The 16,497-nt window shown below is 40.3% G+C and overlaps 2 protein-coding genes across 3 annotated transcripts in view; both read right to left on the bottom strand.

Annotated features, from left to right (window-relative positions):
• LOC134323455 (signal peptide peptidase-like 2A) overlaps positions 1-9,069 on the bottom strand; it is a 49,550-nt gene extending 40,481 nt beyond the window's left edge. The window contains exon 1 of the mRNA XM_063004982.1: positions 8,983-9,069. Coding sequence (XP_062861052.1) covers positions 8,983-9,069 — 87 coding nt within the window. The remainder of the gene's footprint in view (positions 1-8,982) is intronic.
• Positions 9,070-13,533: 4,464 nt separating this feature from the next.
• The window catches only part of LOC134323174 (signal peptide peptidase-like 2A), an 86,716-nt gene continuing 83,752 nt past the window's right edge, over positions 13,534-16,497 (bottom strand). For both annotated transcript variants that reach the window (XM_063004611.1, XM_063004612.1), the window contains one exon: positions 13,534-14,209. In XM_063004611.1, coding sequence (XP_062860681.1) covers positions 14,169-14,209 — 41 coding nt within the window. In that variant the 3' untranslated portion in view covers positions 13,534-14,168. The remainder of the gene's footprint in view (positions 14,210-16,497) is intronic.

The raw sequence follows: 16,497 nt of genomic DNA, 5'->3' as shown, positions 1-16,497 counted from the left end.
GCCTCATTACCTTACTGCTGTCCAATCATCATCACCCCACTGCTGCCACATCACCCCACTGCTGTGTTCTCTTCATAACCTTCCTGTAGCTGCACACATTCAGTTTAAAACACTGATGCTCACCTACAAAACAGACCAGCTACAAACTACCATAGAGAACTCATAAAACCCCGCTCTGTACCACGCAACCTCTGAGCCACTAGTCTCGCTCGACTTGATCCTCCACCCAGAACTTAGAGTTCTTCTCTGTACTGGCACCCAAGTGGTGGAACGAACTTCCTCTGTCTGTCCGAACATCTGATTCTCTCAACGTCTTCAAAAGATGATTTAAAACATCATCACCTCTTTACTGAGCACTTAAGCTGAGCAATAACATGCCTAACCCTAACCTTCTATAGCAGGGGTCTCAAACTCGCGGCCCGCGGGCCAATTGCGGCCCGCAGGCCGATATTTTGTGGCCCCCGACTTAACGTCAAAGTTCATTGTTAGTGCGGCCCGTGCGGTTTTCTCACACGCACCTATTTTGCCGAGTCGTTGCGCAACTCATTATTTTTTCACTTAGCAACGTATTAGCAACGTCACTTGGCTGAAACGTGATTCAGAGCGACACCAAGTGGAAGGAAAATACATCCTGTCAGCCAGTGCAATAGATAGAGGACAGAAAACAAATTTACCAAGAACAATTTAATCAAAAAGAGCAAGAATTTAAAATGTATAAAACAGACAATGCACTTGATATTAAGAATTAAGAGAGGTGAAGTAACATGGACACCAGAGTTAGCTCAGTAGCAGAGAGATTTGGTAGAGCAGAAGGATGTGTAGGATGTAAACAAAAAGAATAAAATCTAGATCACTTTATTTATGAATGTGAAATGTATAAACACCTGAGAGATAAATTTAATAATGATAAGAAAAACGAATTGCTCAAAAAAGCTATGAACAATGATAACATTTTCAAATTCCTCTCAGAATATATAGAAAGGGCTTTCTGAATAATATCCCAAACACTCAGGTATTGGGCAGAGGTGGAAAGAGTACTAAAATATTGTACTCAGGTAAAAGTACTACTACTTTAAATAATTTTTACTGAAATACGAGTAAAATTACTAGTCTAAAAACCTACTCAAGTAAAAAAGTAACTTATTTAAAATGTACTCAGAGTAAACGTTACTTCGTTACTTGTGTTAGTAAACTAAAATTCTTAACAGCAGGGGGGGGTCTCTCCTGTGTAATGCAAACAGGACAAGTGGATATAAATCTCACAATAGTTGTTTTTAATTGAAATATAATAGAAAAAACATGTTGATAGAACATTTAAAGCATTTAGGAATGTAATGTGTTATTTTAGTACAGACCATCCCATAAAACATTTTCAAACTGTATGACCACAGAAGTTGGCATTAATTGTGGATTCTATAGAGCAGCCTTCTTTTCATCACCAACAAATACCAAACAACATCCTACTGCAGATCTCATAACTCAAAACAAGTCACGGTTACAGGTGTTGTGACTTTCACTAAATGACCCAAAGAAAACCTTCAAGATGTAAGACAATTCTGGGAATAATGAATCTTTGAAGGTAGCTGGATCTTTAGGTTTCTGGCAGCAAAGAGTAGGTAAAAGAAGCCTATGTTCTGAAGAATTGTTCATGTTCTGAACTGTTATTAATAAAGATTGAGAAGTTTGGATCAATTGTACTTTTGTTTGGAATACCTGAAACCCTTTTTTTGTGGAATACTTGATGCGGCCCAGCCGCTCCTGGACTCTACCTCCAGCGGCCCCCAGATAAATTGAGTTTGAGACCCCTGTTCTATAGCATCTTAAAAAGTCTTCCACCTTTTCCTTTGTTCTAAGAGGGTTCCAGTACACATGTGTGTTCTTGGACTGTTGTTTACTTAGAGTTGGGAGATGTTTGCTGTGGAAGCTCTTCTGAAAGTTGCTCTGGATAAGAGCATCTGCTAAATGCTGAAAATGTTAAGTTAGAATCTGATGCCTGCAACACTATCCAAAAATGTTGGGACAGGGGCGTGTTTCCCCTGTGTTTCATCAGCGTTACTATTAACGCATAGTGGACAGCTGGTGGATACAAGATCTTACGTGTTATTCAACACTGGAAAAAAAATTCTACACATAAAAAATCTTTGCAGCTGAATTTTGCACTCCTGGGGAAACGTTCAGCTCTTTCATTTCTACACTAACTCAAATCTTTATTCACACATTTTTACTCTTGTGGAGTGTAGAGTGTTATTTATTGGTAATGATTTTATTCTTCTGTAATGTTTGTGTCTAAGTTAACTGTTTAACACACTCTGTATAGGCGTGGTTAATATATTTTTAAAAACCTAAATTATGAGAAAAAGTGAAATGCCAGAAAAATGAAAAAAAATAAATTCTTAAATTTAAAAGCACAAATTACCTACATTAAAAACTACATTTAAAAAAAAAAGTAAGTATTTCCTGTCAGGATTAGTATAAAACTATATCAAATGTGCTCCACAGGAGTCGTCCCAATCGTCCTGTCCTGTGAACGTACCTACTATCTGATCCAGCAGCCCAAAACATGGAGTAATGCCAGGACTTACTGCCGCACCAACTACTATGACCTGGCTTCCGTAGACAGCGCCGACAACCTGGCCAGATTTCAGACTGAAGCTCAGAAATACCAGTTCACTTCTGATGCTTGGGTTGGATTTTTCAATGATTTAAACAATTGGCGTTGGTCTTTGGGAGACGAACCAGTAAGCTGGACAGGTTGGGTTGCGACACAGCCGAACAACGCTGGTGGGAATCAAGCGTGTGGTTCAATTTACTTTGATGGGTGGTCAGATTCAAATTGTCCAGTTTTATCTCCATTCATCTGCTTTGATGGTAAGGAACAAACTTTACTCTCATTATTTTTAAATGAATCAAAATTTACTTAATTTTCTATTTAGAATTTCAGGAACTATTAATCAGGTTTATTTGGTTCTTACAGACAGGAACTCTGGTACCGACAAGTACATTTATTATTCTCTACAGAAAAGTTGGTCTGATGCTCAGAGTTACTGCAGACTGTACCACACTGACCTCGCCAGCGCCAGAAACTCTACTGAACAATCTATTATACTGGGGATGGTCACCAAGTCTACCTGGATTGGTCTGTTTAGAACCTGGAGGTGGCTGCACCGAATCTTGCCCTCCGTAGTTACATGGAAGACTGGACAACCTGATCGTTACTATGGGAATGAAAACTGTGCTTTTATTAATAATGGTCAGGTTTCTGATGCGCTGTGTTCAGATTTAAAACCTTTCTTCTGTGAAGTCGGTAAGTTAAAATTATTAACAGTCTCATCTTTACATTTTAGAATGTGCAGTTCTATGCAGATGTTTGTGCACCCCTGGTCAAAGTCCATGTTTGATTGATGAAGTGTAAATAAGTAAACACGTTCTATATAGGACACACACATTTAGACGATTATTTACTCAATTTAACCAACTGTAACGAGGCCCTCAGTCACTTGCATTGAATTTGCATGAAATTTTGCATTAAACTAATTAAACTAAATGTTTGTGTCTTTTCTGCCTGCAGTTCCTCACAACATCCAACAGACCCTGAGGATAAAGCTGGAGTCGGATCAGGACGTGAATGATCCTGCTGTGAAAGCAGCAATTTTGGAAAAGGTGGGTCTGATCCTCCACAAGGTTCCACTTAATAAACAGTTCCTCCTTCCTCCAGCAGCAAGAACCTGAATGTTCATGAAGCTCTGATACACGGGCTGTACTAGAACCTTCTTCTGCTGCTGGATTCAGTTTCTCCAGCATTTTTACACTCATTACAGAACATCAGTTTTCTCCTCCTGCATTTTCTACTCATGAATGAATCTTCTGTTTTTCAGATGCAGCAGAAACTGAAGGAGCTTGGGATGGTGCTGAAGATCACCATGACATGGAGAAAACAACAAGATGGAGTCGTGTTCCATAAGATAAAAAAATATGCTGTTGTAGACGATACAGTGGGGAGGAAATGTAAACTGTATACATTTACATCTTAAACTATTAACTTCAGTTTGTACTTATGTAGAAATCACAGATCTTTCCTTAATCTGTTTCTCTGTTAGAGTAAAATTGTAATGTAATTTAATAAATATGTTTACTTTGCTAAAAAAACCCTCAATGTTTATAAATGGTTTATCTGATATGACAGACCAGAGCTAAGCACACTCAAACACTGGGTATAGAACAACGTGTGGTCGATACAATGCCTCAGTACTGCAAAGAAAGCATGTGCACTCATGTGACTGAAGAAGACGACATGTTAAGTTATGTGTAGCTGGAGGTGTTGGTGTGTTTGCCTTAAGTGTGTTGAGAGTGTGTGTGCGTGTGTGTGTGTGTTTGGTCTTGCAGCATTACTGAGAGAATTGGATATGTTGAACTATAGGGAGTTGTGGACAAGACAGTAATGCTGGTTCCATTAAAAAAGTGCAGCACAACCTCTTGATCCTCACTCTCACTCACGCACACACACTCACCTATACCTGCCTAACATAAAATAGGGACTATATGACATGTATACTAGCTTTATGTGTGATTATTAAATGTCTTTAAATGTATTTTAAATAAACTGTTGACATTATGATTTGAAGAGCACGGGGACACTCAAGACGGGTACACAGCGAGTCCTTACGAACGTCATGAGGTGTCTTTTGACCACTTTATTTCTTTAGCATTGCTGAATATTCTACAACAGATCTCTGTGAACACAAAGCAAAAGTAAACAGGAAGTCTGTTAATGCACAGATCAGTGACGCGGTAGCAGAACTATCTGTGCTGGTGAGGACACGTTTATTATCTTTGTGTTGTTTTCTGTGAAGTATTTTGTTTCTAATAATTAAACACAGTAAGAATGTTACATCTTTATCATATATTTGATTATATCTACTGTAATAAAAACTAAACTTTTAGCTCATCGTCTGGGCTGATTGTGATTTCATTAAATTTTTTCTTTTGAAATCGTTTTGAGTTCCCGTCGTCACTGCCATTAAATCTTTACTGAATAATATGAAGGGCTACTTGTTACAAACTGGTGGACCATTCTCAGTCCAGCAGTGACAGTGAGGTGTTTAAAAACTCCAGCAGCACTGCTGTGTCTGATCCACCACCAACACAACACAACACAACACCATCCACCACCCCCTCCAGTGCCTCCACACCTCCAATGCAAGTTTGACAGCTAGGAGTTCCTTGTCTCCACTGCTGTAGTTGCACTTTGCTAGGGTTAGCCTGTGCGAATAGAAGGCACAGGGATGGAGTTTTCTTTTTCTTTCCTTTTCTTTCATTTTGCTTTCTTTCTTTTGTTTTCTTTCCCTTTTCTCTTTTCTTTTCTTTTTACATATACCCACTTTACCATTCGCACTGAATCAACGGTGCGACGCTGGCTGCTGTCTGACACCGAGTTTAAATGCAGTGCAGCACAGCAGTTTATATAGGTTATATATAGGCTTATATAGGTTATATATAAGTTTATATAGGTTCTACAGTATAGAGTTTTATATAGGTTATATATAAGTTTATATAGATTATAGTGTCAAAACCTGGAGTAGGTATTTTTGATGACATAAGTAACCTCCAAATGAATGGGTCCTCATGGCAAGATGCTGGGAGGTACGCAAAGAACGCAGCCTTATCAAAATCTGGAATGGATTAACCTTGATATGGTCTAGCAATGTGTTTTGGTCTTGGTTATATATAGTTTGTATAGGTTATATATGATTTAAATAGTTAATATATAGGTTTATATTGGTTATATATGGTTTATATAGGTTATTTATAGGTTTATATAGATTTATATAGGTTATATATAGGTTTATACAGGTTTTATATATAGGTTTATATATGGTTTATATAGGTTATTTATAGGTTTATATAGATTTATATAGGTTATATATAGGTTTATACAGGTTTTATATATAGGTTTATATATGGTTTATATAGGTTATTTATAGGTTTATATAGATTTATATAGGTTATATATAGGTTTATACAGGTTTTATATATAGGTTTATATACTGTATGTTATATAGGTTTTCAGAAATAGAACAATCCACTGGAAATACTTTTGCTTTGCTGTGGCCGTTTATGATCTGATTAGCAACATCTGGTTATTTTTCCGGTTGTTTACACCACCCACACGCTGGCAGAGGAGAGCTGCAGACTAGCACCTGCCACCTTTTGACACATGTTTTCATCAGCTGCATATTTACACCAGGCAGCGGTGAATTCTCACAGTCATATCACATATGGAGAGTTATGCTATACTCTACTTGTTCCTCCACTTCTTTTTTTTTAATCAAAGTTTGTTTATTTTGTTTCTTAATACAATTTTACAAAAAATAGCAACAAAGAGAAAATAAAAAAAGGGAACAAAGTCCCCTTCCCCCCAGACCAGACATGAGTATTCAAACTTAAAATACAGCCGGTATACAATAAATCAAAACAGAAAATGCCATCACATTAAAGTTACATATGTCAATTAAACCGTCGTGCCGCTAGCCCCCACCTCCCCAATATGTGCCAGAAAGGGCTGCCAGATATTATAAAATTTCTCGGTAGACCCCCGGACAGTGTATCTAATCTTCTTTAGTCTGAGATGACTAGCGACCTCTGTAAACCACTGGCAATATGTAGGTGGGGCAGAGTCCTTCCATTTAAATAATATCAATCTTCTTGCCAGGAGAGAGCTGAAGGCCATAACGCTAATTTCTTTCTTGCTGGCGGTACCACTCTCCGGTGTCACACCAAACAAGGTGGGTCAATTACTCTCCCAAATATTCTAGAGAAAGTTTCAAAAATTGTATGCCAGTACACATGGAGCTTTGGGCATGTCCAAAACATATGCAGTAGAGTGGCCGGGGCCTGTCTGCATCGGTCACATGTAGGATCTATGTCTGCCCTAATCTTAGAGAGTCTGACCTTAGTCCAGCGCAGGCGGTGCACAATCTTAAATTGAATAACTGCGTGCCTTAGACAAATAGATGAGGAGAAAATTCCCCGTTAAAATCTGATTCCCATTTGTCTTTGAGAAGATCTAATGAGGTTGAGTTACAATCGTCAAGCAGGCCGTAAATTGTGCTTATAGCTCCCTTATTAGTAGGATTGCAGTTAAAAACTGAGTCCAATAGAGTAGTGGGAGGGCGTATTGGGAAGCAGTCCGAGCTGGTAGCTACAAAATTTCGAAGCTGCAAGTATCTGTAAAAATGTGGTCTTGTGATATTAAATTTTTGTACTAACTGATCAAATGAGGCAAAGCAATCGTCAATATAGAGATCCGACACCGTGACCAGGCCTCTACTAGACCATAAAGCGAAGGCTGCATCCATCGTTGATGGAATGAACATATGATTGTTTGTGATTGGCGCTGACAAAGATAGATCCCTGAAAGAGAAAGTCCTTCTGAACTGATTCCAGATCTTAAGTGAGTGTATTATGACCGGGTTATGGGTAAAATTAGAGAGAGGCTGAGTGAATGGTAATTTGGAACATAATAAAGCTGCTAAGGATGTGTGACTGACTGACGCTTCTTCCAGTTTTAGCCAATCAGATGTGGTGTCCTCACTCCTAATCCAATATAGCAATGACCTTATATTGGCCGCCCAGTAATAGTACAGAAAAAAAAAATTTCTTGTTCCAAATTAAAGAAAAAACCGGGAAACATTGGAATATATATAAACATTTGGGAAGAACGTTCATTTTTATTGAGTTGATTCGTCCCCCCAGAGAGAGGGCTAGGTGGTCCCAACGCTCAATGTCTTTCCTCAGATTATAGAGCAAAGGTTCATAATTAGCCACAAATAGGTCTTTATGATTATTTGTAATCCATACTCCAAGATATTTGAACTTTCTAGGACTAATTTTGAAAGGAAGTGAGGACAACAACGCCCGGTTGTTCCCATTATTTATAGGCATCAGCTCGCTTTTCTGAATATTGATCTTGTTACCGGACAATTTCCCAAATTCTGTGAGCAGGTCTATCAATTTGGGAATGCTTGAGAGGGGCTGTGTGATGTATAGCAGCATATCATCCGCATACAGCGAGACCTTGTGCTCCACCCCTGCTCGCATGATCCCTTTAATATTATCATTCTGCCTCAGAGCTAGGGCCAGTGGTTCGATTGCGAGTGCAAATAAAAGTGGGGATAGAGGGCAACCCTGTCTTGTACCACGGTGGAGTTCAAAGTAGGTGGACAGATTATTATTAGTGCGTACAGCTGCCATATAATATTGTTTAATATTTATAGTATAATATTTTAACCCATGATATAAATTTATGACCAAATCCAAACCTCTCCAGAACATTAAAAAGATAATCCCATTCCACCCGATCGAATGCCTTTTCAGCATCAAGCGAGAGTATTGCTTCAGGCGTACTGGATGATGAGGAGCCGTAAAGAATGTTTAAGAGGCGTCTAATATTAAAAAAAGAAAAGCAATTTTTTACAAAGCCAGTTTGATCAGGTGAGATAATGGAAGGGAGGACCATCTCCAAACGGTGTGCAAGGACTTTGGCAAAAATTTTAGCATCTGTGTTTAAAAGAGAGATGGGGCGAAATGAGCTGCATTCAAGTGGATTCTTGTCCTTCTTAAGTATTAAAGAGATGATTGCATGTCGCATGGTCGGTGGCACGGATTTTTGATAGAGTGATTCTTCGAAGACAGACAGCAGTAATGGAGAAAGCTGGTCTGAAAATTTTTTGAAAAATTCAGTTGGATAGCCATCAGGCCCTGGAGATTTACCGCTTTGCATTGCTCTAATGGCCAAAGCTATCTCCTCAACCGACAGATCTTCCTCCAGTCTGGCTATGGTCATTGGGTCTAAGGATGGGAAATGCAAAGGTTTGAAAAAGTTTTCAAATTGGGAGTGATTTACAGATGAGTCAGAAGTATATAATGACTGGTAAAATGTTTTAAAACAGGAATTAATTTTTAAGCTGTCCATAGTTTTTAAACCTTGCTTGTCTTTGATTGTCGAAATAGTTTGGTTGGCAGTCCTTTGTCGAAGTTGGTGGGCGAGTATCCGTCCAGCTTTTTCCCCATGTTCGTATGAACTGTGCCTCGATTTAGTAATAAGGTACTCGGCCTGTCTTGTTGATAGGAGATCAAATTCGACTTGCAAGGACACACATTTTTTCGTTATAACTTCGGAGTGCTGACAACTATGTTGCCTGTCTAGTGTCAGAATTTCATCAGCTAATTCTTTAAGACGTGCCGTATTTATTTTATTTTTGTTAGTGCAATATGAGATAACTTGTCCCCGAATATACGCCTTAAGTGATTCCCACACAGTAGAGGAAGACATTTCTGGAGATTGATTAATATCAAGGAAAAGTGCAATCTCAGATGAAATAAAAGTGGTAAATGTTTCCTCTGATAAAAGTAACGGATTTAGTCTCCAGGGTCGGGAGTCGAATCGTGTGTTAGGAATACGCATTTTCATGGTCAAGGGGCCATGGTCAGAAACCACCATAGCCTCATATTCACATTCATTGATTAAAGGCAGAAGCCGCTTATCCAGAAGGAAATTATCTATGCGGGAATAGGTTCCATGAACTGGGGAGAAGAAGGAATATCCTCTAGTCATAGGATTGCAAAACCGCCATATATCGACTGCCCCATACACTTTGAGGAAGTGCTGAATAGAGCGTGCAGATTTAGATAAGGGAACTTTTTTGGATGAACTACGATCCCAAACCGGGTAGAGTACACAATTCATATCACCTCCAAGGATAAGGTGGTGAGAGACCATATTCGGTAGACGGGAAAAAAGACCGGTAAAGAATGCAGGATTGTCCCAATTAGGTGCATATATGTTAGCCAATATAACCGGAAATGCATAGAGTTGTCCCACCACTATAACATAGCGCCCCGCAGGGTCAGCATCCACACTTGTTGCAGTAAAGGGTATATTTTTATCAATCAGTATGGCAGCCCCTCTAGCCCTTGAGTCAAATTTAGAATGAAACATCTGTCCTGTCCAACTTCTTTCTAATCGGAAATGGTCTGCTACCCGTAAATGCGTCTCCTGAAGGAATGCAATATCTGCCTTAGGCCATTTTAGATGCGTAAAGACCTTTTTACGCTTAACCGGATGATTAAGCGATTTAACATTCCAAATTACAAAATTAACCGAGCAGCCTCCCCGGCCTCCCAAAACATTAGAGCTTGCCATGTTGGGTATAGGAAGTTATGGATTTGAAGTCAATGGGAGCCACAGCACGACAGCAAATACAAAACAAAACTAATAACTGGCTTATTAAATCAGAAAAGAAGAAAAACAAAAGAACCATGTCTGGTAAAACCCCCCCACACAACGCTTACATGAACAAGAACAGCATTAACACTATACCAGTCCAAAACAAATCCACACATTTAGTGCTTATGATTGGGAACTCAGCTACTCGTGTCCCCCCCGCCGAGCCTCCTGAGAAGAATGATCAATTTGTGCATAGTAAAACAATAATATATATCTTAGAATTTAACTGCGCATTTAAATAATAAAGTTGGTCATGGAAAACAGTGATGCCTCCGCCCAAGCAACTTCTAAAGAACATATGGATTTACTCTCATCAACATACGCATCTACACACACACTCACATAATAACTCGCACACTTAACATCATGCACACAAGCACACATACACACACAGGCTCAGACACACAGTCATCCACAAACACACACACATACATACACATCTGGGTATATATATACTTATGCCGGGGCGGAGGCAATCACCGCAAAACAAGTCTACAGACCTAATGGGGCAAGCTAAATTATATTAACACCATAACTTAATACAAATTACTTGTGACCCCAACTGAACGAATCAATGCTGAAATGGGTTAGCGTATAAACATAGCATTTAGTCTCACGGTCCATCCACTGTCGCTGGGAGAATCTTACTCTTTACATAATCCATCGCTTTAGCTGCATCGGTGAATTCCTTTACATCTCCGTTATGTGTGATACGAAAACGGGCTGGAAATAGTATGCCATACTGGACGCCCTGGCGATTTTGAAGCAGCTTTCTAACCTCTGTGAAGGCAGCCCGAGCCTTGAGAACACTTGGAGTGTAGTCCGGGTAAATGGCAATTAACTCGCCATTAATAAGTGGAGCATGAGAACGCGCGCGACTCAGTACTTCAACACAGTCTTGGTAATAATGTAGCTTCGCTACAATGGCGCGCGGTTTACCGTCAGCTCTTCTCATAGCCGCACTTCTTTGTGAACGGTCCACTAACACATCCTTATCCAGATGCAGCACTTCTCTCAGAAGTTTCGAAACAGATTCAGTAGAACTTGACCCGTTCGTCTCAGCCACTCCGTGTATTCTAATGTTACATCTCCTCATTCTCCCCTCCATAATCTCGCATTTCTCCTTAACCTCAGCCACCTCGGCTCCCAAAGCAGTCACAGTTGTTTGTAAAGCAGTCGTTTCATCAGACCAGGTTGATGATCCGCCTTCCATTTCTTTGACGGTGTTTTTAACTTTGTCCATTTCGGCGTGTATTACCTTTGTGCTATTTGCTAATTCCAATCTAACCGCATGCAGTTCCATTTTTAGGAAGTTAAATTCCTCAGCAAACGCGCTTTTTATTTCTGCTTTTATCACGGCTGATAAATCCGCTTTTAGCGATGAAATAATCTCCGCTTTTAATGTTGTAAAATCCATTTCGAAACTGTTCGATGGCGTCCGAGTCCGTTGGGCCGGAGCATCGGAGGGATTTGAAGTTGTGCTGGGCCTAGCGTTGGATGGTCCGGCGTATTTATATTTGCGTAGATTTGTCGCCATTGGCTTACATATAAGTTATCTCCCAGCTTCAGAGATGCTTTCAGCGTAAATTGCGCAGTATTTCCTAAAGTAAGCACTTAATTATTTTAATTAAATTGGAGACTCGGCGGGAGCACTAATTAAACACGTCCTACACCATCGCGAGCTCAGCAGCGCCCCTTGTTCCTCCACTTCTCGTATCAGCGCCTCGACCAGACAAAAAAAACTCTATTCAAACTGTCCTACTTCAGACATACCTGGCCGTGTCTGCATAGCACCTGGCCAGGCCGGTAGCACTGCTGAGACTCAGACCTAAGAGCTTTTTGCAGAGGTGAGCGAGCGTATTAGCCTGCTGCACCACCCAAGTGAAAATGTTCTCCTTTACTTGTTTATTATATTTTATTATTTTACATTATAATTATACACAGTTTTTGTTCTGTGTATTAACAAAACATTTATAAAATAATTAAAGAAATGAAATGTACAATAGCTTTTATTTATATCACATAAACTTTGATGGATTCACTTTATTATAATGCTAATAAATTATATTGCTAATAAATTATAATAATAGTATATTATATTACTATTATCTATTTTTTCCCACTTTTTTTCCCCCAATTTTCTCCCCTAATCTAGTCATGTCCAATTACCCTGAATGCGTCCTCTATACTGATGAAATTATAATGTTAATATATTTATATAATTCTCTGTTATAAAATTTTTTTTACAGTAATAATTATTACTGCATCATTCAATTAATAATAATGTTTTTAATAGAAACTGGTCTGATGAATCTGGGTGTGACGTGAAGGTGGCCGGGTCGGAGTTTGGTGGCTAACAGGACTCGAGCTGCAATATCTAATATTTAGAGTCGTACTCAGTTCACAGGAAAATGAGCTTCATTTCATGGACCTGGTTTTCCAAAAGTCACAGATTTTACATATCACGTCATTAAATTTCACTCATAAATGAAATGATAGAATAAATGAAGCTACGATACACAGCACAGCTACATTAATAGATGAATGTAAACCTAGAACATCCAGCGACGGTGCGAGGCTTCATGTTCTGTCTCAAATATCAAAATTCTCCTCTGCATCCACATCGGTTATTAAGTGCAACAGACTTTTATGTAAAATGACTGACCGCCCTATTGGGGCACTGTAGAGTCTTATTGTTTTGGTGTGAAAATGAGGAGAGAAGAAAAAAAGTAAAGTTTGTGCTGGTTCATGTTCATACTGTGTCCGTGTGAGCTTTTCTTTTATGAACTTTTATGTTGTTAAACGAACCCTCTAGAAAGCCCGGTTACATTGGTTTGGTAGCGTGGCCAGACGGAAGCCACGCCTTAATAAAAGGCACATGACAGCCCGTATGTAGATGTTTATGGCAAAAAATGAACTGAATCTATTATAGAATGCGTCTGTAACCTAATAAAACGTGGAAGGGGTGTGTGTACAGACCTCCCGGCTTGACTGTATATCAGACTTGTTTTAAATTTGTCTCAGTTTGCATATATGTGGTCTGTGGTGATGGGGTGGAGGGGAGTAAGCTTGCTGTTGTTGGGCTTTGGCCCCCCAGTGGCCCTCCTTGATGATCGTGAGGGGCCTCCTGCATTTTAACAGCAACAACAGACGTTATTACATCACTAGTGCTACTGGCATATCCATGGTAACAACCAACCTAAAACAGGACCTCGTATAGTTTAGCATCATAAATAAATCAATTTTTTTTTGTTTAGAAAATGTCAGTTTATTATCAGAATCAAACACACTGATCATTCTTATAAAGATTCAATTTGTTCAGTTTGTAATTATAGTCAGAAAATCAAAAGAAGAATTAAGTACAAAACCCCCAAAAATGCTGGTTTAATAAAAAACAAGCCGCCGTTTCTGCCCCTCATTAACACACCTGATTAACTGAGAAAACTACAGCTCCCATAATGCACTGCTAATGATGTCCTGCTTAGATCTGACGTTTTAGTATATAGTTTTTAATGTAGAGATTAGAAAAGGTTACAGAAGCTTTCCGCCAACATCACTACCGCATGTTCACCTCCCACTGCTCTGATGAAGCAGAAATCAAGTGGACCAGTGATGTCACTGACGAGGAGAAACTCCCTCACACACACACACACACACACACACACACACACACACACACACACACACACACACACACACACACACACACACACAGTCTGATGAGTGTTGGTGCTGCTGGACTCAGGGTTCAGGTGTGTTAATGCAGGAGTGGGCGGAGCCTCATTAACCATTAATTAAGGCAATTAAAGATAAATGTCATGAATTAATCACAGTAATCACACTGTACACACACACACACACACACACACACACACTCACACACTCAGCACTTCCTCACGGTGACAGGATGTTCAGCGTCTCCACCTGGTGAGAGAGAAACAGAAGGAAACTGATTAGAATCTTAATCACACACGCTGTGGACATCTGACCCTGAGCTTGTCCCATTTTAAAACCATGTGACATTCCCTCATGATTTGTGGCCAGAACAGCCGACCCCCATCCCCCCCACCCACACACAAGGACGGATTAAGGATAGTCTGGGCCCCTGGGCAACGACTCGAAGTCAGAGCAGTGCCACAACGCCTCATCCATTTTCATAAGGGGCCCAAAAGCATGGCTAGGGCCCAAAAGCATGGCTAGGGCCCCCAAAAGCATGGCTAGGGCCCAAAAGCATGGCTAGGGCCCCCAAAAGCATGGCTAGGGCCCAAAAGCATGGCTAGGGGCCCCAAGAGGCCCTGGGGTCAAAGTCCCTAATAGTCAGAGGATCCTTAAAATGGAGGGCCCTCGGAAATAAAAATATATTGTATCATAAATGTTGATAGGCATCGCAAAATGTTTTGGGCCAGGGCCCCCCCCCCGGGGCCCCCTGACCTCAAGGGCCCCTGGGCGCTGGCCCCACTGGCCCGGTCAGTAATCCAGCCATGCCCACACACACCCCTGAGGGAACTTACCACAAGTTTATGAAGTGTGTCTGTGGGAATTTGTGCCAATTCAATCAAAAGAGCATTTGTGAGGTCAGGAACTGATGACAAGGTGAGACTCATGATCTCAAATCCTTTCTTACCCAACACCCCTGGTGCACTACACACTTCTGCACACACTCAGGATTCATCCTACCTACTGGCATCACTGTATATAATCTTCATCCTGCTGCTGCGTAGCTTAGCCTGCATGCTAACTGTAAATGTTCAGTATAGCACAACACACACACGCTGATACACGTACATGCACAGACACCTACACACACATACGCACGCACACGCACACACACACACAGTGTTCACAACACTTCCACGTCTGTAGATCTGTAGCTGATTTTATTTTTAGTTCTTTGTCTAAATGTGTGAGTGTGACTGGAGTGTAAAGTAGGGCTGCAACGATTGGTCGACCTAGTCGATGACGTCAATATTATGTATATATTAAGTTGATGTATCGTTTTTAAAACGATGTTTATAAATGCTCCTTTTTAATTTGTACATCGTCTCCGTTCATATAAGCGTTCATATGATTCCCTCAGCACTACTCGCCGTGTGCAGGACCTCAGTCGTATCTGCTCCGGTCACTGGTTGGCGGCATTAAGCTCCGTCTTGTAGAGCTTACAAATAAAAGATCAAAGTTCTCCACGACCCAAATCATCCAAAGTTTGGTGATACTTAAACCTGGTACAGAACTAAAAGCTGGTTTGGTCACTGTGTAAAGCTTTGATGGAACCACAGCAGCACCGGCGCCGTGCTGCACGTCTATATTGTTTCATTACGCTTCTTAATCCTGGAGATCTTGGAATAGCGCATTTCTTAGCGAGTTCAGTCAGACCGCCGCCCACTTTACTGCGTCGGCGCTCGAAGCACAAAAAGCTTCTGGTGTGAATGCGCCGGTAACAGCGTAACACTCAGCACCGTGTTTACATGGTTTAGAACGTGCAGTAAGTGTTGAGTGAATGTGGAGGTTAGGATCGGGGATCGTTCTGTCGTTACCGTACGCTGGACTTAATGAGACGCGGCTACATCTAACTATTTGATCTCTGCTATAAGGTGAAGCACGTTGCTGTGTGTACAGAACAGCATGAACACGAGCTGCACTCGGTTTAATATGGAGCACCTGAGAATGTGATCATATGAACATAAACCCTGTTTACATTTAGTTCTGGGTTAGATTATTATCACCTACAGTTTAGTGTTAGAATAAAAGAAGATGAAATCAGATTCTGAATGACATTTTTGGAGGAAAATTAATTGTTTAGATAAATCGACTGATTGATAAAATAGTCTATAGATGAATCGATAGAAAAATAGTCGTTAGTGGCAGCACTAGTGTAAAGCTTGTTTGACTGTGAACAATGACGCCCAAATATCAGCAGCCTCCAGTACAGGACTGACATTTATGTGCTTCTGAAAAACATCTGATTAGCAAAAACAAATTCCCTCTTTAAGTGACAGTTTGGGTTTCTGTTCAGGCCTTGGTGAAGACCACTGATCCATAAACCAGGTCAGAGTGAGTGATGAGGCCGAGTTTAACGTCATTATAGAACGTTCTAAATCATCCTGGATATTACTGACCCAAAACTGTCATAAACTGTGGACATCCAGATGTTTCAGACAGATGTGTTAATGAGCTGATCAGGTGGAATCAGGAGGGTTAAAGCAGGAAGTGCA

Source organism: Trichomycterus rosablanca, chromosome 11 (assembly GCF_030014385.1).
Source record: "Trichomycterus rosablanca isolate fTriRos1 chromosome 11, fTriRos1.hap1, whole genome shotgun sequence".
In the NCBI taxonomy this organism is placed as follows: Eukaryota; Metazoa; Chordata; class Actinopteri; order Siluriformes; family Trichomycteridae; genus Trichomycterus; species Trichomycterus rosablanca.
This window is presented reverse-complemented; position numbering and strand designations above follow the sequence as displayed.